Here is a 24,053-nt window from a genome sequence, read left to right on the forward strand (position 1 = left end):
GATCCGTCTCGGCTACGCGATCCAGTCGCCTCACGCCCGCCAAGTTCAGCATTCGATATACCTCAGTCAGAGGCTAGGATGTCCCCGTACTTCGGGCCGAGGCCACCACCCTTCTGGTGAAGGAAGTGATCGAGCCCGTCTCACCAGCCGAGATGTTCAGCGGGTTTTACAGCCTGTACTTCATTGTCCCCAAGAAAGGCGGGGGGTTGCGCCCTATCTGGGTCTGTGTGTTCTGAACAGGCACCTACACAGTAGCTGCCTTTCAGGTTGATCACGCAGAAGCGCATCCTGACGTCCGTCAGGTGTCAGGACTGGTTCATGGCAATCGACCTGAAGGACGCATACTTCATGTCTCGATCCTCCCTCGACATCGGCCGTTCCGACGGTTCGTGTTCGAGGGACGGGCATATCAGTACAGGGTCCTCCCCTTCGGTCTGTCCCTGTCTCCACGAGTCTTTACGAAAGTCGTGGAAGCCGCCCTCCTTCCCCTTAGGAAAGAAGGTGTGCGGGTACTAAACTATCTCGACGACTGGCTCAGTTTGGCGCACTCTCGAGATCTGTTGTGTACACACAGGGACCTGGTGCTCCGGCACCTAGATCGGTGGGGCTACAGGTTAACTGAGAAGAGCAAGCTCTCCCCGGTGCAGAGGGTCCTCTTTCTCGGTAGGGAACTCGACTCTGTCCTCATGAGTGGCCCTGCTCACCCCCCGCGGGGGTGCGAGACCCGCAACGAGGAAGCCCGCACCCACGCGGCCTCCCAGAGGCAGTGCGACTGACTACAGAGCGCACCCGATCAGTGTTGAACTGCCTGAAGCTTTCAGACAGTCAGCGGTCCCCCTGAAACAATTTCAGAGGCTCCTGGGATACATGGCATCCTCGGCGGGGGTGGTCCCCCTCGGGTCGATGCACATAAGACCGCTCCAACACTGGCTACAAAGTCAAGTTCCTTGGAGAGCATGGCACACCAGCAGCAGGCGTATGGTCACACGCTTTCTGCCGACACACCCTAACCCCCTGGTCTCCATGACCTTCTTGGGGTTGGGGTGCCGTGTGCAAACGGGCAAGCAGTGTCGGGGCAGTGGACGGGCCCCCGCCTGCGTTGGCATTTCAACTGCCTAGAGTTGTTGGTTGTGCTACTCGCATTGAGGAGGCTACTACCTCTCGTGCAGGGCAGGCACGTGCTGGTCCGGTCGGACAGCACAGCTGCTGTGGCGTATATCATTGGATTCGCTCATGGCAGCTAAACATGACTCGCCCGGCGCCTCCTCCTCTGGAGTCAGCAGGTGATCAGTTCCCTGTAAGCCACACACTTCCCAGGCGTCCTGAACCAGACAGCCAGATGCGCTCTCTCGTCAGTCGACGCCTCGCGGGGAGTGGCGACTCCATCCCCGCGCAACCAGCTCATTTGGGAGAGGTTTGGCGAGGCACAGGTGGTCCTGTTGCCTCCCTGGACTCCACCCATTGTCCGCTTTGGTACTCCCTGTCTGAGGCATCCCTTGGCACGGATGCCCTTGCGCACAGCTGGCCGCGGGACAAGCGGAGGTACGCTTCCCCCCAGTGAGCCTCATTGCACAGGGTCCTGTGCAAGGCCAGGGAAGAGGAGCATAAAGTGGTACTAGTAACACCCCTTGGCCTAACCAGGACTTGGTTCTCGGAGCTAAGGCTCTGACAACGACTCCTCCCTGGCCACTCCCCCTGGCGAACTGCTTCCCCAGGGGAAGGGGCACGTTACGGCATCCCAGGCAGAACCTGGTCTCCATGTCTGGACGGGACGAGGAGATCCTGAGTGACCCACCCCTGGTCTGGTTGGGACGTCACTCAGGCTAGGGCTTCGGCCACTGGGCGGCTATACGCCCATAGGTGGCGCCTCTTCTCGTCCTGGTGCTCTTCTCAGCGAGAAGACCCGCGGAGTTGCTCGGTCGGGTACGAGCTGTCCCGTCCTCAAGAGAGACTGGGGAGTAACCTCTCCCCCTCCACACTGGGAATGTATGTAGCCGCTTCGGCCGCTCATCATGACCCAAGTGCTGGGTAGCCTCTGGGACAGCACGGCCTGGTCATTAGGTTCCTAAGGGGCGCGAGAGGGTGACCACCTTTCCGCGCTCCGTACCCTCTTGCGAACTAGGTGGCGGGCCTCAAGAGGCCCTGCTCCCTTCGAGCCTTTCGGAGTTACCGCTCTTTCTCAGTCTTGATAAAGACGGTGTTCCGCATTGCGCTCACCTCCAAGAGGGTAGGGGATCTACAAGCACTCTCCGTGTCCGCAGATTGCCTAGAACTCGGGGCCGGGATTCTCACGTTATCTTGAGACCCCGCCCCGGCTACGTGCCCAAGGTTCCCACCACTCTCCCGAGAGACCAGGTGGTGAACCTGCAGGCGCTCCCCACCGGGGAGGAAGACCCAACCTATCCGTGCTTTGCCAGTACGCGCACGGCGCCTCTGCTTGGACCGCACGCAGAGCCCAGAAGCTCTGAGCAGCTCTTTGTCTGTTTCGGAGGTCAGCAGAAGGGCGGGCTGTCTCCAAACAGAGGCTGGCGCACTGGATCGTGGATGCCCTCGTTAGGGCATACCGATCTCTTTTCCTACCCATTGGGGGTGAGGCACACCCCTCGTGGCTGGCTCAGGGCGCCTCTCTGGCAGACATCTGCGGAGCTGCGGGTTGGGCTATGCCTAACAACTCCGTGAGGTTCTAATACCTACGCGCGGAACCGGTGTCAGCCCGCATCCTGGCAAGGTGTGGGACCGGCAGCCGGTAGGGCGTACGCCTGCGGAAGCCCTTCCCCCTCCGGGGGGAGCAGTGGCGATCCCGCCTCACTTCTTTCCCCTCGGGTAAAGAACAGGCATTCCATCCATCACTAAGCACCCTTCCAGGGGACAGGCTGGGCAGAGCAGCCCTGCCCCCTTAGGCCGGGGAACAGTTGAGTTATCTCCCACATAGCTCTAACCGGACCTAGTGCTCCAGACGTGGTAACCCCCCCTCCGTGGGCTGTTCCGTCTGATGTATCCTCATGAATGGTTCCCACCTTGGCAACCCATGACCTCCCCAGGTGGACTCCCACCTTGCGGTTAACTCCTGCAGTCCGCACATTCCTCCCATGAGTTCTCCCCTGATGGTGAGACCATGTGGTGTCTCCACTAATTCCTCCCTACGGTAGGTAGTGGCCTCTGCAGCGTTTTTCCCCCAGGGGGAATAATGCTTACCCAGTGGCCCGTACGGTGCCGGGCGGCTTCTCGCCATTTAGAGAATTAGGCCTCCGCCCGTGACGGCCGGCGTTAGGGGGCTTCCCAACTTTTTGTGGAAAGCTCTGGGTCCCCCTTCCTCTCCACTGGAAGGTCATAATTTCGCGCTAGCGTGTTCGTCTGACTCGCCCAGGCCAGTCAACGTCGCTCCGCAGAGATTGTGACGCGGCTCAGTGCTGTGGCGTTTTCCATAGGAACCCCATTCTGTCGGTTCGACACAACGTCGAGAGACCGACAGAAAGGGAACGTCTTGGTTACGGATGTAACCTCGGTTCCCTGATGGAGGGAACGAGACGTTGTGTCCCTCATGCCACAACACTGGCCGCCCACCCCAGCGGTCGGGGGAGGATGCTTTAGGCTCCTCAGACCAAAGGTGAATGAATGAGCACGCCGGCTTCCCTCTTATACCCGGACATCCGGGGAGGAGCCCGGCATGCAAATTTCATTCGCCAATTTTCATTGGCCTTTTCTAAATACTCAGAAGATGATAGGTTCTCAAGACAAACCCCATTCTGTCAGTTCGACACAACGTCTCGTTCCTTCCATCAGGGAACCGAGGTTACATCCGTAACCAAGACGTTTTTCAACGTAATGTACGGTGAGTTACAAATGCATGCATAAGGGCCTTATAATGTAACGGTGTGGGGTAATCAGTGATGGGGAAAGTCACTTTTAAAAGCAACCGAGTTACAATATTGAGTTACTCCATTAAAAAAGTTCAGATTCGCTTAGTAGGACTAGCTGTTATAATCCCAATATTTCAGCACAGTTTAATTGCCCATCTGGACATTTCCCACTCTTTATGCATGACAGAGGAGCAGTCAAAAGTATGGATAGAGGAAAGTAGGTCCGAGGCTTCAATGGGTTCTGCAGGTAGGCATCCTCTATGTTGTGTTAGTAACTTTTGTGTTACGTTTGCCATTTTTTCTCACCAGACTGTGCGTGTTTTTAGTGTTTAACACTGTAATGCATTCAACAATATATCAATATAGACAGTATCATGGCTAGTGGCTAATAATATAAGTATGTATATTTTAATTAATTTATATCAATATTAATTTATATTAATATTTTATTGTATTAAATAAGTATTTTGTTTAATTTTATTGTATGTTCATTTTATTAAATCACTGCTGACCTTCTGAAACCTTTGTCATGGTCCTGCCTTCTTGTTCATGATTTTCTAGTCTTGGGGCAGGATCGTGACAGATCCCTTATGTTTAGTGTGGGAAAGCCACGGGGTGTTTATCTTTTGATATTCCATGTGCCTTCTCGTGGCTTGTCATTGGCCCTGCCCCTCTCATTTCCTGTATTGTTTCCCGGCCGTGTTTAATTACCCTCACCTGCCCTGTGTTATTATCCCTCGTTCGTGTTCCCTTTAAATAGTTGTCATGTTTCATTGTCTTGTTGCTCGTCCGTTGTATCCTGTACGTTGTGCTTTGTCTTTGTGCTCTATGCTTGCGTGTCGTGCTCTCCCAGTTGATTACCTTGCCCTTGGATGTTCTTGTCTCAGTCGTGTCTTAGTTTGTGTAAGTTATTGTATTATTTTGTTCTGCCTTGACGTTGTGTCGTGTTTTGTTTAGTTTACTTTTGCCCCATCAAGGGAAGTGTTTTGTTTCAGTTTTTATATTAGTCTGTACCTGTTTCGTCGCCCCCTCGTGGGCATTTTCCTTTGTTTCGTGTTAAGAATAAAGTCTTTGTGTTCTACCCTTCATCCACTCGTCTGCCTGCATTTGGGTTCTTCTGTTCCTCACATTCGTGACAACCTTGCATCTCCAACAAGGTATATCTTCAGCCAAGTAATGGTTCTTCCACTGGTCTTCCACCGGCAACGCAGCCGGCCCCCAGCCTTGTGCGGCCAGCCTTCCAGCCGGCGCCCAACCTTGTCCCGCCGATGTTCCAGTCGGCAGTCCCCCCCAGGACTTCCCCCCTAAGTCCCCCAGAACTCTGTGCCCTCAAGCGCGCTCAGGGACTAAGACTGTTCCCCCTACAAACCCTTGTCTGATTCCACCACCCCTCCCATGTTTGTTATTTTTATTATCCCACCCCAACCCGTTCATTATTCTTGCTTGTCTGCCCCTTGTCATGTTCACCATGTTGTCTGGTTCTTGTCACTGTCCCAGTCTGTCTTGTCTTGTTAATCGGCCCCTTGGTGAACACCTGGGGGTGTTCATTAGGGGGCAGGGCTCTGTCATGGTCCTGCCGCCTTGTTCATGATTTTCTAGTCTTGGGGCAGGATCGTGATAGATCCCTTATGTTTAGTGTGGGAAAGCCTTGGGGTGTTTATCTTTTGATATTCCATGTGCCTTCTCGTGTCTTGTCATTGGCCCCGCCCCTCTCGTTTCTTGTATTGTTTCCCGGCCGTGTTTCATTACCCTCACCTGCCCTGTGTTATTATCCCTCGTTTGTGTTCCCTTTAAATAATTCCCATGTTTCATTGTCTTGTTGCTCGTCAGTTTGTATCCTGTACGTTGTGCTTTGTCTTTGTGCTGTATGCTTGCGTGTCGTGCTCTCCCAGTTGATTACCTTGCCCTTGGATGTTCTTGTCTCAGTCGTATCTTAGTTCGTGTAAGTTATTGTATTTTGTTCTGCCTTGATGTTGTCGTGTTTTGTTTAGTTTACTTTTGCCCCATCGAGGGAAGTGTTTTGTTTCAGTTTTTATATTAGTCTGTACCTGTTTCGTCGCCCCCTCGTGGGTATTTTCCTTTGTTTCATGTTAAGAATAAAGTCTTTGTGTTCTACCCTTCATCCACTCAACTGCCTGCATTTGGGTTCTTCTGTTCCTCACATTCGTGACAACCTTGCATCTCCAACAAGGTATATCTTCAGCCAAGTAATGGTTCTTCCACTGGTAGCCTAAAATTATTCTGGCTAGACATACTTTTAACTTGCTAGCTAATGTAATTTAATGTACTTGTTATTCCTTTTGCTTGTTTATGGAAATAATCTACAGGGACTTAATTCTTTGCGGACGTGCTCCAGTTTAATACAGCTCACATAATGTATCCAGTCGATATGAGACACTTCCTGCTTCCCTTTTTTGCCATAAACGTTATCACCATGCCAACAACATAATGTTCAAAATTTCAAAAATATGTTCGCAATTTAGTGTCACGAGGCAGAAACACACAGATTCAGTTGCGGGGTGAAACAAGGGTTTTATTACAGTCCAACCAAAAAAAGCTCTGCACTGGAAAAGTCCACACAACCGGAATCAGCCGAGGACCCAACTGTCCAAGCTGGCTACGAGACCAACTGGGAAAACCCAGCGTATGGCAGCGCCAGCAGAGGTGTAGGGAGACGGCAGCAGAACGTCCTCGACAGTCCCAGCGAAGAGAGATGGTAGGCGCAGAACCCTCCGAGGATGATGGCGAGGGCAGAGTAGGCAACCCGCGTTCCGAGTACCTCCGTGGGCTGAGCCGGCAATCAGTCGTCGGTAGACACAACCGGAACCGTAATCCAGGATCCGTTCTAGCCGGCGTGGTCGACTGAGCGTGGGACTGAGGGCGGGGAACAATCTTTGAAGAGCTTGGGGTGATGAGGCCTTAACACTGGACAGGGCAAGAGGGAAGAGGTAATCCAACATCCAACAGACGCATACACACGACAAGACAGAAACCAGAAACAACGGCAAGACAAGACAAGGCTAAACTGGAAGTTAGTTAACTGAGCGCAAGGTACGGGTATGACCAGCATCAACGATCGCACAATGGGAGTGAGGAGTGGTAGAGAATATATAGGGAAAAACTAATGGACACCAGGTGAAAACACTGAGGGTAACGAGGGACAGATGATTAGCGGCTGGCGAGGCATACACACACATTCACCCAATAATGACAGAACAGACGAGTGCTACCCACGGATCCCGACAGCCCCCCCCCCACGAACGCCCCCAGGCGGTCTAGGAGGGGGATTACCTTGTCTACGATGGAGATCCACGATCAGCGATGGGTCCAGAATATCCCGAGACGGCACCCAGCTCCTTTCCTCTGCGCCATAGCCCTCCCAGTCCACTAGATATTGAAACCCCCTACCCCGCCGACGCACGTCAAGGAGTCTCCGAACCGAGTAGGACGGAGAACCATCCACGAGACGTGGTGGGGGAGGGGGTGGTCGGCTGCAGGCAGGATTGAGGGGAGAAGAGAACACAGGTTTAACCCGGGAGACATGAAAAACCGGGTGAACCCGACCGAGGGAGGGAGGAAGTCTGAGCCTGATGGCCACCGGATTAACCACCTTAGTGATGCGAAAGGGCCCTATGAACCTGGGTGCCAGCTTGCGAGAAGGTGCCCGGAGAGGCAGGTCCTTAGTAGCGAGCCAAACTCATTGCCCACACACATAGGTAGGAGGAGAGGACCGGTGGCGGTCGGCAGCCGCCTTGGTACGTCTTGAGGTTCGAGCCAAAACCTCTCTGGCTCTCCGCCAGGTGCGTCGGCAGCGCTGGATGAAAGCCAGAGCGGACGGTACCGCAGCGTCGGGTTCCTGTGAGGGGAAGAGAGGAGGGTTATAACCAAGAGAACACTCGAAAGGGGACAAACCTGAGGCAGCCGACGGAAGGGAGTTGTGGGCGTATTCCACCCATGAGAGCTGTTGGCTCCAGGAACTCGGATTGGACGATGTCAGACAGCGGAGCATTCTTCCGAGATCCTGGTTGGCCCGCTCGCACTGCCCATTGGTCTGAGGGTGGAACGCGGAAGACAGACTCGCTGAGGCCCCGATCAGTCTACAAAATTCTTTCCAAAAACGGGAGGTGAACTGCGGACCCCTATCAGAGACCAAGTCGACCGGCAAGCCGTGGAGCCGGAAAACGTGGTCAATGAGCAGTTGCGCGGTCTCCCATGAGGAGGGGAGCTTAGGTAGGGGAATGAAATGAACCGCCTTAGAGAAGCGATCCACCACTGTGAGGACCACAGTGTTACCGCCAGAGGAGGGGAGCCCAGTAACAAAATCAAGGGCAATATGTGACCAGGGGTGGGAGGGGATAGGGAGAGGGCGAAGCAGACCAGCGGCAGGGCGGTTACTAGGTTTGAATTGAGCGCATGTCGGGCAGGCCAACACAAACTGTCTGACATCGTTGGACCATGACGGCCACCAGAAGCATTGACGGACCGAAGCCGATGTTCACCGAGTCCTGGATGGCAAACCAGTCTGGATGAGTGACCCCACTGAAGGACCTCAGATCGCAGCGCAGCAGGCACAAACAGTCTGCCCGCTGGGCACTCGGTTGGTACTTGCACCCCTCAGCCGGCCTCCTTTACCCGCTGTTTGATTCCCCAGGAGATAGCCCTGATCACCACTCCCCTGGGGAGGATGGTGTCGGTGGAAAATCTATCCCCTGGAGTCGCGAACAAGCGGGAAAGGGCGTCGGGTTTGGTGTTTTTAGACCCGGGCCGAAACGAGAGGGTGAAGTTAAAGCGACCAAAGAAGAGTGCCCAGCGGGCCTGATGTGAGCTTAACCTCCTGGCCGAACGGATATACTCCAAGTTCTTATGGTCCGTCCAGACCAGGAAGGGCTGCGCCGCTCCCTCCAACCAGTGATGCCACTCCTCCAGAGCTAGCTTGACCGCCAGCAGCTCCCGGTTGCCGATGTCGTAGTTACATTCTGCCGGACTGAGCCGGTGGGAAAAACAGGCGCAAGGATGCACCTTCCCATCATGGGCAGACCGCTGAGACAAGACCGCGCCTACTCCGACGTCTGAAGCGTCAACCTCGACGATGAACTGGCAAACAGGATCTGGAACAGACAAGACAGGAGCAGAGATAAACGAGACCTTAATCTATCAAAGGCAACCTGAGCCTGCTGATTCCACCTGAAAGGGTTCTTAGTGGAGGTCAACATGGTAAGGGGTGCAGCAATCTGACCAAAATTTCTGACGAATCGCCGGTAAAAGTTAGCGAATCCCAGGAAACGCTGCAGTTCCTTACGAGAGTCGGGTATGGGCCACTTGGCGATGGCCTCTATCTTGGCGGGATCAGCCTGGATACCCGAAGTGGATACTATGTGGCCAAGGAATGTCACAGACTCGGCATGGAACTCGCACTTCTCCGCTTTGACAAAGAGTCGATTCTCGAGCAGGCGTTGGAGAACCCGTCTAACGTGCTGGGTGTGTTCCTGGGGAGAAGAGGAAAATATCAAAATATCGTCCAGGTACACAAAGACAAACTGATTGATCATGTCGCCCAGAACGCTATTGACCAGGCCCTGGAAGACAGCCGGAGAATTGGTGAGACCGAAGGGAAGCACCAAATACTCGTAGTGTCCCGTAGGTGTGTTAAATCCGGTCTTCCACTCATCTCCCTCCCGAATGCGGACGAGGTGATAGGCGTTACGGAGGTCTAACTTGGTGAAGACCTTGGCTCCCTGCAACAATTCAAAGGCAGAAGACATGAGAGGTAAGGGGTACCTGTTCTTAACCGTAATGTCGTTCAAACCTCGATAGTCAATACAAGGGCGAAGAGAGCCATCCTTCTTTTGAACAAAGAAGAAGCCGGCGCCAGCGGGGGAAGAGGAGCGGCGGATGAGTCCAGCCTGTAGCGAATCGCGAATGTACTGGTCCATGGCCTCTCTCTCAGGACCGGACAGGGAAAATAAGCGACCCCTGGGTGGAGAAGTGCCGGGAAGGAGGTCGATGACGCAGTCGTAGAGGCGATGAGGAGGAAGCGAGGTGGCCCGGGACTTGCTGAAGACACCACCGAGATCATGGTACTCCGCCGGGACTGAGGTCAGATCGACCGGATCCATCTGAAGAGCACAAGAGACAGAGACAGGAGACAAGGCAGGACCAAGACACGATACATGACAAGATGGGCTCCAAGAAAGAATAGTACTATTTACCCAATCAACGTGAGGACCGTGCTGTAACAACCACGGATGCCCGAGGACAACGACATTGCTGGGGGACTCGAGTATGTACAGCACAATGTTCTCACGATGATTCCCAGAAATGAACAAACTTACGCTACGGGTGCAGTGAGTGACGGTGAAGAGGAGAGCCCCACTCAGTGACCAGACCGAAACTGGATTGGAGAGTGGCACAGAGGGAAGCTACCATCGTCGAACCGTCTCGCGGTCAATGAAGTTGCCCTCCGCCCCCGAATCTAACAGGGCAAGGCCGGAGTGCGTGACTCCCTGGAATTCCAGGTTGAAAGACAGCTGAGAGCGGGAGGTGCCAGGAAGAGGACAGAAAAGCTTGCCCACCAGTATCCTCTTTTCTACTAGCGGGCGTTGGCTTTTAGTGGGCAATTGATGGCGAAATGACCAGGCTTCCCACAGTAGAGGCAGAGTCCCTGTGCCAGACGTTGTTGCTTCTGGAGAGGAGAGAGTCGAAGCCGCCCCAGCTGCATAGGCTCAGAATCCAAGGAGGGCGGAAGGTGAGAGTCGGAACTCGTGGGATCCGGAGAATCCATACGGCGCCAAGAGCTGGTAGTCTGTCGTCATCGTCGGCGTAATTCCAGTCGAGACTCTACTCGAAGTGCGAGGGAAATGAGACTCTCAAGTTCTGTGGGAACATCCATAACGGCCAGCTCGTCTGCAATGGTGCTGCTGAGCCCTTCCAAGAATCGTGCTCGCAGCGCCGCCGCGTTCCATTCACAGGCGGCACTGAGTGTCTGGAACTTGATGGCATAATCTGTAATGGACGCCCGCCCCTGTGTCAGGCGTGAAAGTTTGGCGGCCGCTTCATCTCCCCGAACCGAGCGGTCGAACAGCCTCTCCATCTCCTTCCGAAACTCCTCGAAAGATGCAAGGACTTTGGGCATCCCAAACTGCCATACCCCACTCCCGGGCTGGACCAGAAAGGAGTGTGAGGACGAAGCTCACCTTGGATGCCTCGGAAGTGTAACGACGGGGCTGGAGGTTGAAGACCAGAGAACATTGGGACAAGAAGGCACGACAGGAGTTGGTGTCACCGTCGTAGATAGGAGGGTTGTTAACATGAGGTTCGGGTTCGGGTCGAAACGGCCCGGCCTGGGAGGCGGTGTCGGTCTGTGCCGCTTGAAGGCGAGCCGTAAGGTCCGTTACCTGGGCGTGCAGCACGCCAATCTGTTGTGCAGCGGTATTGAGACGGGTTACTTGCTGCCCGAGCAACACTCCTTGCTGCGTGACGGCCGAATGCAGCGGATTTGTCCCCGCTGAATCCATCAGTGGTGCGATCGTTCTGTCACGAGGCAGAAACACACAGATTCAGTTGCGGGGTGAAACAAGGGTTTTATTAAAGTCCAACCAAAAAAAGCTCTGCACTGGAAAAGTCCACACAACCGGAATCAGCCGAGGACCCAACTGTCCAAGCTGGCTACGAGACCAACTGGGAAAACCCAGCGTACGGCAGCGCCAGCAGAGGTGTAGGGAGACGGCAGCAGAACGTCCTCGACAGTCCCAGCGAAGAGAGATGGTAGGCGCAGAACCCTCCGAGGATGATGGCGAGGGCAGAGTAGGCAACCCGCGTTCCGAGTACCTCCGTGGGCTGAGCCGGCAATCAGTCGTCGGTAGACACAACCGGAACCGTAATCCAGGATCCGCTCTAGCCGGCGTGGTCGACTGAGCGTGGGACTGAGGGCGGGGAACAATCTTTGAAGAGCTTGGGGTGATGAGGCCTTAACACTGGACAGGGCAAGAGGGAAGAGGTAATCCAACATCCAACAGACGCATACACACGACAAGACAGAAACCAGAAACAACGGCAAGACAAGACAAGGCTAAACTGGAAGTTAGTTAACTGAGCGCAAGGTACGGGTATGACCAGCATCAACGATCGCACAATGGGAGTGAGGAGTGGTAGAGAATATATAGGGAAAAACTAATGGACACCAGGTGAAAACACTGAGGGTAACGAGGGACAGATGATTAGCGGCTGGCGAGGCATACACACACATTCACCCAATAATGACAGAACAGACGAGTGCTACCCACGGATCCCGACAATTTAGTATCATCTCCTTCCCCTCCTGTGTAAGCGATTGCCCATGCCTAATGACCTATTGTGTGTGGCAATTTCATGACATTCTAAGAATACCAAAAGCCTAAAAAAAACCAAATATAGTATTAAAGTTTGATGCGTTACCATAGCAACACTATTTAAGATATCACAAAATCTTTCAAAATTTTAAATCAGCTATGTCGCAACATTATTCTAAGAGTGACGTGAACTGAAGTGGAAAAATTTAAAGTCCATTGTGAGCGATATACTTCCTGTTGCCAGTTGGTGGTGTGTCCTTTAGCATTATGCGAGTGTGCTGTAAGTTGTGTGTGAATGGGAGTGTATTTACTAGGGTTGGGTAGAGTGTTGGGTGTAACTAGTTACTAAGCAATTAGTTACTGTAATTTAATTACTTTTCCCTTGAAAAAGTAAAGTAAGGGATTACTCTTATTTTTTCTGTAATTTAATTAGTTACTTTTTGATGTAATTAAACTAAATACTTTGTGTAATATATGTGTGTGTAATAGTGGAATTGACAGTCTAACTTTAAAATCCGTGCTTTAATGTATAATTCTCACATTTGTAATACTTTGGTCAGTTAATAAGAGTACTTTATGTAGTTTAATTTTATTTATTTGAATGAATTAAAAGAGACGTTTCATGCCTATGAATCACTTAACTAATCAAGGTTGATATAGGATATAGAAAGTAATTAGTAATCAGTCACTATATACTTTTTGGAGAGAGTAATTTGTACAGTAATCTAATTACACTATTGAATATGTAATTAGTAACTAGTAATTAATTACTTTTTCAGAGTAACTTACCCAACACTGGTTGGGTACTCTTCACTTTTTAGCCGGTACTGGTACCAGTACGGTACCTGGAATTCGGTGCTGGTACCAAGCGGTACCTTTTTTTCCATACTTTACTCTCTGTGTAATAAAAAACATTTATTTCAGTGAAAAAAATCCAAACCTCTCAATTGTTTAAATTTTACACAAAAAATAAAGACAAGATAGAAATAACTACAGCATTGTTTTACTACCAGCTTATTCTATTTCCTTATCACACACATAATCATGTATTTATGCAGTGTGGTAATTTACCTAAACCATGAGGCCTCCACCATTAACAGACCATTAGATATTATAGAAAAACAAAACTTGAAAAGTCTACAAAAATATTTTTAACAGCATCATTACTGAAAATAACAGATTGATTTGTAATATACATTTACAATATACAACAGAGATACTGAAAGAATTTTACATATATATATTGTTGATCATACAATAATACATAATGTAAATGTCTCCTTCTGCGCTGTTCACAGCTTCAAACTGCACCTTGACGGCCTCACTCACCTCTTTCCATCGACTGCTCTAATCTGTCACTAATAACTTTGTCTCGGGACTTCAGGAGATGATTTTATTCAATGGTATACAGAAAACACAAAGCACCTTAACAAACTTAAATGTTACGCAGTGTTATGTGTGTGCATGCCGGCTGCGTCTGAGAGCATATTTCCTTAACACGAGTGTATGCTTAATTTACTAAACAAGAACAACAGAAATAAATAATAACCATATGTAGAGTCGAGTGTTTATTTTCATTTTGCACGTTGATTGGGACAGCCTGCTTTAGTAGCGGTTTTATTTTCGCTTTGCGTGAAGTAAAATGATCTCTCTCTCTTTCTAACATACCTGCTCTCGTGCAGCACCCGATGCGCTCACAGGTACCAAAGTTTGGCACCGATTGATTTAATGTGAATCGATACTCGGTAGTACCGACGTAATTCGGGCGGTGCCCTTAGAAGTACCGGTACCCAACCCTAGTATTTACTCATTTTGCTTTAAATATATAAAAATATGAATGCGTTGGTTATAGTTAGTATGTTTCTTGTAGAGCTGCTTTGAAACAACGAAAACTGTAAAAGTTGAGTTGGTGCTATACCAGAAACTTACCATAGCTATATCTATGTGATAAGACCCTGTTGCACAACATACAGCTTCAGTTTCATCAAAAACACTCAATGTATGGTCCTGATATGAGCACTTCCTCCTTCCATGAATTTGTCATTGATTTATTGCCTTGCTATGGCAACACCCTTTGAGATATCAAAAATCCATGGCATCGTACAATACTAAAGTTCAGCAGCAGTCCGAGTGTAAAGTGTCATGAAATCGTTCTTCTTCAACAGTGTGAAGAATGGATAGTGATACACAGATACTACAGTGGTTCTGAGTGCTGTCTGGAAGTGGAGGAATTTCAGTACTCTTTACAAAATGTTAATGTTTGAAAACTAATTGCCTATTACCTGTCACGGTCCCACCGTCTTGTTTATGAAATTCTAGTCGTGTGGTGGGATCGGGGCAGAGTCCTTAGGTTATGTGTGGAGAGAAACATATTGTTGTCCGTTTGACAATAATATACGTTCTCTCCAGTGTCTTGTCATTGGCCCCATTCCTCTCGTTTCCTTGTTATCCTTCCCTGAGTGTTTGATTAACCACACCTGCCCCAAGTCGTTATCCCTCGTTTGTCTTACCTATATATATACCCTCTTGTTTCATTGTCCTGTGCTCGTTCGTTGTTCTTGTTCCTGTCCGTACCAGTGGTCTGTTTAATATTCCAAGTCAAGTCGAGTTTTGTAAGTCTGTTATTTAGCGTTTGTCTAGTGTTGTTCAGTTTACCCAGTCTTAGTTAATCTGTGTCCTGTCTGCTGCATGTTATCTTGTTTTCTTGGTTTTTCCCCATCGTGGGTGTTTTGTTTTATACTTTTGCTTTCAATAAATATATTATTTGTTAACCCCTTACGTCCTGGTTGCCTGCAATTGGGTTCTCCGCCATGCAAGCCTTGACATTACCACTGTACATCACAATAACCATTCATAGCCGATGCATAATCTTCAGTAAAACAAACAAAATAATATAGCTGCAAGCAGCAATTATGGGGTCAAGCCTTACAAGGGCTATATGTGGTCTTGTCTGATCATGAGTTTTTACAAATCAGGCTTAAAATCACAGGTAAAAGAACTAGAAACACAAGGAATCTTCTTATAACTTTTGACCAACTCAAATTAATATGAGGTGAAAAATATGTTCTACTGAAGTTGTGTAAAAAGTTTTGTGTTAATACTTCAAAGTATTTTGAATATACAGCCATATTACCCTTTGGCATGCTCACATTCAAATTTGTTGACAAGGTGTACGAGAACCGTTCTATTAATCAAAATGTTTTTAATAACTTTATGTCAAGAGTGTCTGTAGATGCTACATACCAAATTTTGTGCACATCGGATAAATTTTGTAGGAGCAGTTAGAAAAAGTATGTTTTGAATAAGATTCTATATGGCGCACAGGAAGTATGGTGAAATATGACAAATTTGGATTAAAACAACTCAGCTTGAGCCAACAAATCTAGTAATGCAAGTCACATAACAGTATGTTGAATTTTTCTGTCTGCAGTGTCTCTGCTACCAGGAGTTCGAAAAAAAAAAAATTCAAAATGGCTGGACATTCAAATTGGCATGAGCCAAGGTTTCAGAGGAAAAGGGAATTTTGTTTCTGTTTTTCAGTCTGATTGTTACTGTTGGTGGCACTATAGAGTTTGAGTTAGAGATGCCATAGTTTGATGCCATATTTGCCATGTTAACAGTTCAGACTGTCCTCTATGTGTGTGCCAAATTTAACAACTTTCCCATGTACGGTTCTATGGGCTGCCATAGACTTCCATGGCAGATGAAGAAGAAGCAGAATAATACATGATACAAGAGAACCCCATTCACACAGACCACTGATCCCAGAAAATTGCCATAAAGTTGCCAGAGTGCCTTCTGTGTGAATGCTAACGCAACCCAGATTGATCCGAAAGTGATTCCGGAAAGGGGACCTAGTAACATAAACGGAATCAGTCCCGGAAAGCGCCCTGTGTGAACAAAAGGCAGAAACAATGCCGTAAAAGCCGTGTACTGATGACACGCATCTATAATAAATCGTAAATAATTTGGCTCTAAACAAATATAGCCTAAGCGAGTAATTTATGTTCGTTAGTTAATCGACAAAAGCACCATTCCTCTTTAGCTAAATCACGGATGAATGCAAGAGTCATAATCACCAAACTTCAGCTCAGATGCGAGAATAGCGTTGTCTGCCTCTAAACGCAGTTTAAACTTGAAATTAATTTGATCAAAACTATTAACACAAAAATAAACAGTGCTTCAATAAACTTGATCGCTTACCAACCTTTAAAACAGCTGTGTGCACCTGCCGTGCTCATGCTGCACTGCAGAGAATTGCAATTAGGCTATGTTTCAGAAATAGCCTACTGGCTCATTTTTACTTCGTAGCAGTCCGTTATATTTTTCATTAAGTCTTTGTAAATTTGCACCGAACAAGCCTGAACAATTTGCTTTTATTTATTTTCATATGACATGTTAGATGTATCTTATATTTAGCGTAATCTCGCTGGGCTATAGCCTACCTTGCATTTTTGTGCCAATGCTCTTTGTTGTTCTGCATTTACCAATAAAAAAATATAAACAAAAAAGTTTGTTTTAAAACTGACGTCTTTGTCATTTGCAAAAAGCAACAATATATGCTACGGAATAATAACCAAGAAGAGAGATAATTTAGGTCTATTTCGCACTAAATAAAGGAAGGCAGTAACAATAACAAATTGCACTATTTAGCCACCTAAAAACACAGCAAGGAAATATCCTTCACTGTGATCAGCCCAATTTTCACGACTAAAGAAATGCACATAACACTACATTGCAGTATATTATGTCACATGTCTTTACGGGATGGGATGTGTGTGTGAATGCACGCACAGATTCCAGAAAATCACTGGCAGTGTGAATGAACAAAATCTAACGATCCCGAGACAAATTCCTGGACACATTTTCTGTGTATTTTCCAGGATCTCTGTATGAAAAGAGCTTAGGTGTCTACGCTAGGGATGTGCATATCCATACTGAGGCCTACGTGATCAAGTCTCTGTGGGGAACCCTGTTTTGACACTTTCATGCCTACTTTCAGATTTTTCTTAGGTCGGTGCAATGCATCTGATCTGCGTGGTAAAAGCACTCCCTTACGAAAATTAACCATGTTTTTTTTGTGGTACAAGTGTAGTAACCATGTTTTTTTTGGTGCATTGATTACTTGGGTCAAAACCATGGTTTTACTACAGTAACCATCGTTTACTATGGTTTTTACAAAAAACGTGGTTTTCAAAACCATGGTTATTTTGTGATAACCATTGTTTTACAACAGTAACCATGTTTTTTTTTTGTTTTAACTGTAGTAAAACCATGGTTTTTCAATTTTAACTGTAGCAAAACCATGGTACATTTTCGTAAGCAGCACAGTTAAGTGTGAAGAAGCACAGTGCTCATTCACTGTACACGCAGTTACAACTCGTATGCATCACGTTAAAGGATTTAAATTAGTTTTTCGATTAATTGTCCAGCCAAAGTGTGGCCATTTTATCAAATTAGCCAGTATCTTCTGAATGCAAAGTCCATGGTTACCAAACATTCGTACACATTCAATCCAGAATTTTTTTAAAATATTTTTGTATAGGCCGTGAAATCCGTAGCCATAACCGTACAGTTCCTTAAGTTGAATACTGGCATGTACATTCTTTATAGAGATGCACCGATTGCAATTTTCTTTGCCGATTCCCATTTTATTACATGTGAAACCTGCCGATTCCGATTTTTGCCGATTCCGATTTTCTATCCACAAACTATAATTGATAGTAAACTGTATATAAAACCATATTAACTTTTCAATACACATTTTTTTATTTTCATTGAATAAATGATTGAACATTACAATTTCCCCAAATTTCCCTAAATGCAGTTCTCCAAGCTGCATTAAATTACAGAATCTTCTCTTTCCCAAACAACTCTTAAATTGAATAACTCTGTGACTGAAAAGAAGTACAAATAATAAAATATAACTAAACATATCACTTAATTTACCTTTTTCATTTTTGTACTCATCTCACAAAAGTCTAAGATAACAGTAAAATACTTCAACTTTATTCTCGTCTGTTTAAAGTTTAATTAAACATTGCTTTATTTCATTTTTTCTTAAATGTAAAATAAATTGTCTTTATCTTGTTTCTGTAGGATTAAAAGAAGTGGGTTGATTTTTGCTGCAACTTCAATAAAAAAGTTAAAAAATCTTATGAGTGAATTCTACTGCATTTTTTTGTGTTAGTAAAGAACTCAATCAGATATTTATCACATATATTGGTTGATTTATTCATTTTTTTATATTTTGGATTTTTAAAAACAAGTAGAAGTCGTGTTGAATGTCATTTTACCTAGGTGAACTGACCACAGTTTTAACGTAAGACAAGGAATCAGGTTGAATGGAATTTACGTTTTTTTACACAGAGTGAACGACTTCAACATGAGTTTAGCATGTGTCAGAGTTTAGCATAATGCTAATAGCATCACTGTTGGCATACATACCCCATATAGATGGAGCAGCGAGAGATGAACTACAGTGCACCTTTTTGTCTGTACAGTACATGATGCGTGTGCAGTCAGCGGATATGAGAGATGCGCGTCAGTCAGCAGAGACTCGCGGTCCGGTGGACCCACATGCGAGTATAAACGAGCCGTGAAAGACAGGCTGTGCACGTGCACGTTTACATGTTTACTTGCAGCTTTGAGTGTACTGACGGCTGTGACGTTCTTGCCCGCATCGCAGGAAACAGAAGATCGGCTTGGAATCGGTGAGACATGAGACTGACCGGCCGATCACCGGTCAGGCTGATCATAAAAAAAACCGGCCGATTGCGATCTCTTGCCGGTCAATCGGTGCACCTCTAATTCTTTAATGGACATCCTAACATATCCTTTAATATAATTTGAATATAACATTAAAGAGGTGTGTGAGCTCGCAAGCACGATGTCAGACACTGTAATATTCTCTGGCCCCCTCACTGCTTATCGTGGTGATGAGATTTATAGCAGATTATCATTACTAAATGGCTGGTTGTCTGAGTGGTGCCTGCATAATGATATAGTTTTTATAAATAACTGGAAGAGTTTTGAGGGCAGACCTGACCTGTTGAAACAAGGTCTCCATCCCTCCTGGCCTGGGGCTTCCATCCTGTCTAGAAATATGGCAAAAAGTCTTAATAATGCTACTGCTAAAGCTTGACTCGCTGGGGCCCAGGTCAGGGAGCAGACAGAATGGCTTAACCAACTGTCTGCTTGCCGTCTCAAGTCGCAGAATACACAAAATGTACAACATGTAATAATCCGTTCTCCCAAACAGCACAAAACAGAGACTGTGTCTGTCCCCCGGATTAGCAAACATAAAATAATGCGTAAAACTCTTGAAAGTAATTTAATAAACGTTAAACAAATTAAAAATAAACAAAATACAGATAATCAACTATTACTCGGATTTACGACTCGGATTGCTAAATATTAGATCTCTCTCTAATAAAGCACTTTTTGTTAACGATATGATAACAGATCATAAAATAGACATGCTCTGTTTGACAGAAACATGGCTAAAACCAGATGATTATATTACTTTAAATGAATCTGTCCCCCAAGATTATTATTATAAACATGAGCCTCGTCTAAAAGGCAGAGGGGGAGGTGTCGCAGCACTTTACAATAACTCTTTTAGCATTTCCCAGAAGTCGAACTCTAAATATAATTCTTTTGAAGTCATGGTTCTTCATGTTTCAACACCTAATACTAAGGATAAAACACTTTCTAAATTGATTCTAGCTATTGTATATAGGCCTCCAGGGCACCACACAGATTTTATTAAAGAATTTGGTGGGTTCTTATCAGAACTAGTACTGGCCGCAGATAGAGTCCTTGTCGTTGGTGACTTTAACATCCATGTAGATAACGTACAGATGCCTTAGGAATGGCTTTCAAAGACACTCTTAACTCCATGGGCGTTAGTCAACATGTGTCAGGACCCACTCACCTTCGTAATCATACTTTAGATTTAATACTGTCTTACGGTATAAATGTGGACGACGTTAAAATCCTTCAGCAGAGTGAAGACATTTCGGATCATTATCTGGTATTATGTTTGGTGGTATAATGATAATGAACACACTCAGGCTCTAAAGAAAGCTCATCTCTGACATTAGGACATGTGCCTAAAGCATATAAAGTGGCTGTTATAAGGCCCCTTGTCAAAAAAACCCAACTCGACCCTAGAGAACTAGGAACTACAGGCCTATATCGAATCTACCTTTCATATCTAAAGTTCTGGAAAAAGTAGTTTCAACTCAATTATGCTCCTTCCTCCAAAGGAATGACATCAATGAAGAATTCCAGTCTGGATTTAGAGCATGTCACAGTACAGAGACTGCTTTGATCAGAGTTACAAATGATCTGCTATTGGCGTCTGACCGAGGTTGTATCTCGTTATTGGTGCTGCTAGACCTTAGTGCTGCATTCGAACCATTGACCACAGCACACTCCTACATAGACTCGAAAATTACGTCGGCATTAAAGGAATAGCTTTGAAATGGTTTAAATCTTATTTATCCGACCGTTTTCAATTTGTAGCAATAAACAATGAGGTGTCACGCAAATCGCAAGTCCAGTACGGTGTACCACAGGGCTCAGTCTTAGGGCCTCTGCTCTTCGCATTATACATGCTACCTCTAGGAGATATAATAAAGCGACACGGAGTTAGCTTTCACTGTTATGCTGATGATACTCAACTTTATATTTCCTCGAAGCCTCATGAAACACAGCAGTTCCATCGAATAATGGAATGCATAGTCGATATAAAAAACTGGATGAGTAACAACTTTTTATTACTGAACTCGGACAAAACGGAAGTGTTACTTATTGGACCGAAAACTGCTATAAGTAACAACCAAGAATACTGTTTAACTATTGACGGATGTTCCATAAAACCCTCGTCGTCAGCAAAGAATCTTGGCGTTCTATTCGATAGTAATCTGTCATTTGAGAGCCACGTCGCCAACACCTGTAAAATTGCGTTTTTCCATTTTAAGAATATATCTAAACTACGTCATATGCTGTCAATCTCAGATGCAGAGAAGTTAATTCATGCATTCATGACATCAAGACTAGATTACTGTAATGCACTGTTAGGTGGTTGCCCTGCAGGCTTATTACAAAAACTCCAATTGGTCCAAAACGCGGCAGCTCGAGTTCTTACACGTACAAAAAAGTATGAACATATTAGCCCGGTTCTGTCAACCTTGCACTGGTTACCTATAAAGCATCGCGTTAACTTTAAAATCTTGCTTATTACCTATAAAGCCCTACATGGTTTAGCTCCTCAGTACTTGAATGAACTCCTTTTGTATTACAGTCCTTCACGTGCATTACGCTCTCAGGCGTCCTGTCAGTTGGTAATACCTAGAATTTCAAAATCAAGTGCAGGTGGTAGATCCTTCTCCTATCTAGCGCCTAAACTTTGTCTTCCCTGCACTGTCCGGGAGGCAGACACACTCTGTCAGTTTAAATCTAGACTAAAGACTAGGGCTGTCAACTTTAACGCATTAACGCATGCGATTATTTTTTTCAAATTAACGCATGAAAAATATTTAACGCAATTAACGCAGCATCCGTTTGTTTTGACATTCTTTGTCTAGCGTTACATTATGTAATCATGCTCTTATTCGTGTACAGCAAGGCTAGTCAAATGGCGGCCCGTCAATCATCTTTACCTGGCCCGCCTTAACATTTCGAATAAGTGGAGAGACTTTAAGAACGGTGTGCTTTAAATGCACGTCCTCCTGAGACGCCACATCTTTAAAAGCCCAAAACGCTGCTACATAATTCCCGCAGCTCATAATGATTTACGTCTTATAAAGCGATTTGATCAGTCAGTCCAAGAAACTTAATGTTATTTACAACGTTATAATCAGCAATGCATTGCACAGCCACAGGCAATCGGTTTGCGCACGCGATAGGTCGTGTTCTAAAACGCGTTTTGTGCCCTTGAAAGTAGTCTAACTGTAGGAAGGGTACGCCAAGTGAACGGTTGTCTCAGATAATGGGAAAAAGGTGTTGTTTTTATTACTGCATTCATTATGAATAATGGCTACACAGTAAAATCGGCAGTGTTAATCAAGCAGTGTTACTCTATATTTACACTTAAGGAGTCAACTTAACAACAAATGGTGAAAGATGCCCCTAGTGATGGTGAACATTATCAGAGTAAAATTCTGAGACGTTAGCTTTACTCTGTTAAGCCCCGCCCCTCAAGCGACCTTCTTCGAGAAGATCAGGACAGTTACATAAGTTGTCTGGTCGTCGCCATTTTCTCTTTCCACGGATCGAAAGGTACGCTCTTTTAAGTGTTCTCTTTTGTGTTAATTTGAATGATTGTGTGAATATATGTGCTATATTACTGCACTGGAAATAGTTTGATGACATTTGTGAAATTTGGTTGGTTTAAATCCACTTAACCAACCTCGAGGCAAGTGCATGCGTTGGAGAAATATTTTTAGTCACTATGGGAATGATATAGCTTAAATTATGTCAATAGTTTTACTTGATTACGTCATCTGTTGCCTTAGCTTGATGTGTGCTGTACGTTAGTATTTTTTAAATCATTTAAGTCGTATAACGTGTCTATTGTAAGGTCTAAATGTCTATGTTTTGGGTCTAGCTGTGGCGAATGTGTCTTTTATATAAGTTAACTTAAATGTGAATACTTAATAGATGTTAGTTCGCTTAACGATGTTGTGGATTTGATTGTTTTGTTGAGTTTCAGAATGTTTTATGACCTTAGATACAGAACCTAAATCACGAAAACAAAAATATTGTTATAATTAATGTTGTAATTATATTTAAACAGTAACTATATATGCGACTGTTTAGATCATTAAAGATACAATCTGTTTAGTGTCGCCAATAATTATAAAATATGAAGACGTTTGTTAAACGTCACCTTTGTCGTTTTATTGAAGCCACATAGATGGCGCAATGAGATTTGTGTTGACTTGGTTTTTAAGGCCGCGAAACGAAGGTGCTGTTCCGCCATTAAAACAGAAGAAGGCGGAAAAGTTTCTTTCAAATGCCTGCTGCGTTTTAATCATTTTAACGTTCTCATTTCGTTATCACGAATGACTATTTAATGTTATTGCTGTTAGACATACACCATTAGGTTACATGATCGGATCGGAACATGTTTGTTCTAGTGTAAGTAATTTAAACAACAGTGTTTTTGATAAGCGCCTCAGTCTTGAACATGAAACCGATTGCAGAACTATATTTGTCATTTCATAGCCCATATTATTGCAGAATTAACGTTTTGTTATTGCCCTTTTTTGAATTATCTATTGCAGGTAACTTATTGGATTTGTAACTGGATGAGTGAGGTAATATTTTGAGTTTATCTTTTCATTTCAATACAAATGGCATGCATTAAGTAAAACACTAGTATTAATACACAAATGTTTGAAGTTTCTTTGCTACATTGTACCTGTTCTAATAACAAATACTGTTATTTACTATGTGAGCTGTTGCAGCAGAATGTATGTACATATTATATGTTGGGCACTAAACCTTTTTCCTGTCATCTGTGTAGAGTATGCTGATCAAGGTGAAACTAGGGGATACCCAAAAATTTGTTAAAATAACTGAGCTGAGCCTGGAGGCATTTTTGTGTGCTGGTAAGTAATGTTGCATGTGCCCTGATGATGTCAAAGTTATTAGTAAGTAACTGACCATTACCTTTCTCACTAATTTGCATATATTTTTTCAGCCTTTTTAAAGTTTGGAGTCCCAAGTGTACTGGAGAATGTGAAGGTTCTTGATGAATCAGGGACTGAGGTGGATGGAGATGTTTTTGAGGATGTAGTTAAAGATCCCTCAGTTGGAGTTCTTACCATAACAAATGGTGCAGGTATCTATTTAT

The 24,053-nt window shown here is 45.6% G+C and overlaps 2 protein-coding genes across 3 annotated transcripts in view; one reads left to right on the forward strand and one right to left on the reverse strand.

The window, feature by feature from the left end:
* Positions 1–24,053, reverse strand: part of gnal (guanine nucleotide binding protein (G protein), alpha activating activity polypeptide, olfactory type) — a 124,798-nt gene that overhangs the window by 36,252 nt on the left and 64,493 nt on the right. The gene's annotated exons all lie outside the window — the stretch shown is intronic.
* LOC130546812 (uncharacterized) lies at positions 20,644–24,002 on the forward strand. Of its 2 annotated transcripts, none has more exons than XM_057322273.1 (2): positions 20,644–23,808; positions 23,901–24,002. In XM_057322273.1, exon 1 carries the CDS (start codon positions 20,806–20,808, stop codon positions 21,778–21,780), a length of 975 nt encoding a protein of 324 aa, XP_057178256.1. In that variant the 5' UTR covers positions 20,644–20,805; the 3' UTR covers positions 21,781–23,808; positions 23,901–24,002. The 2 variants fall into 2 exon arrangements, with proteins under 2 accessions (XP_057178256.1, XP_057178257.1); XM_057322274.1 differs by having other exon boundaries at positions 20,644–23,514; positions 23,724–23,996.

The sequence above is a fragment of the Triplophysa rosa genome, linkage group LG23, assembly GCF_024868665.1.
Source record: "Triplophysa rosa linkage group LG23, Trosa_1v2, whole genome shotgun sequence".
Classification (NCBI taxonomy): Eukaryota; Metazoa; Chordata; class Actinopteri; order Cypriniformes; family Nemacheilidae; genus Triplophysa; species Triplophysa rosa.

Excerpts from the sequence above, each read along its gene's own strand:
- LOC130546812 (XM_057322273.1), top strand. The coding sequence starts at position 20,806 with ATGCTACCTCTAGGAGATATAATAAAGCGACACGGAGTTAGCTTTCAC.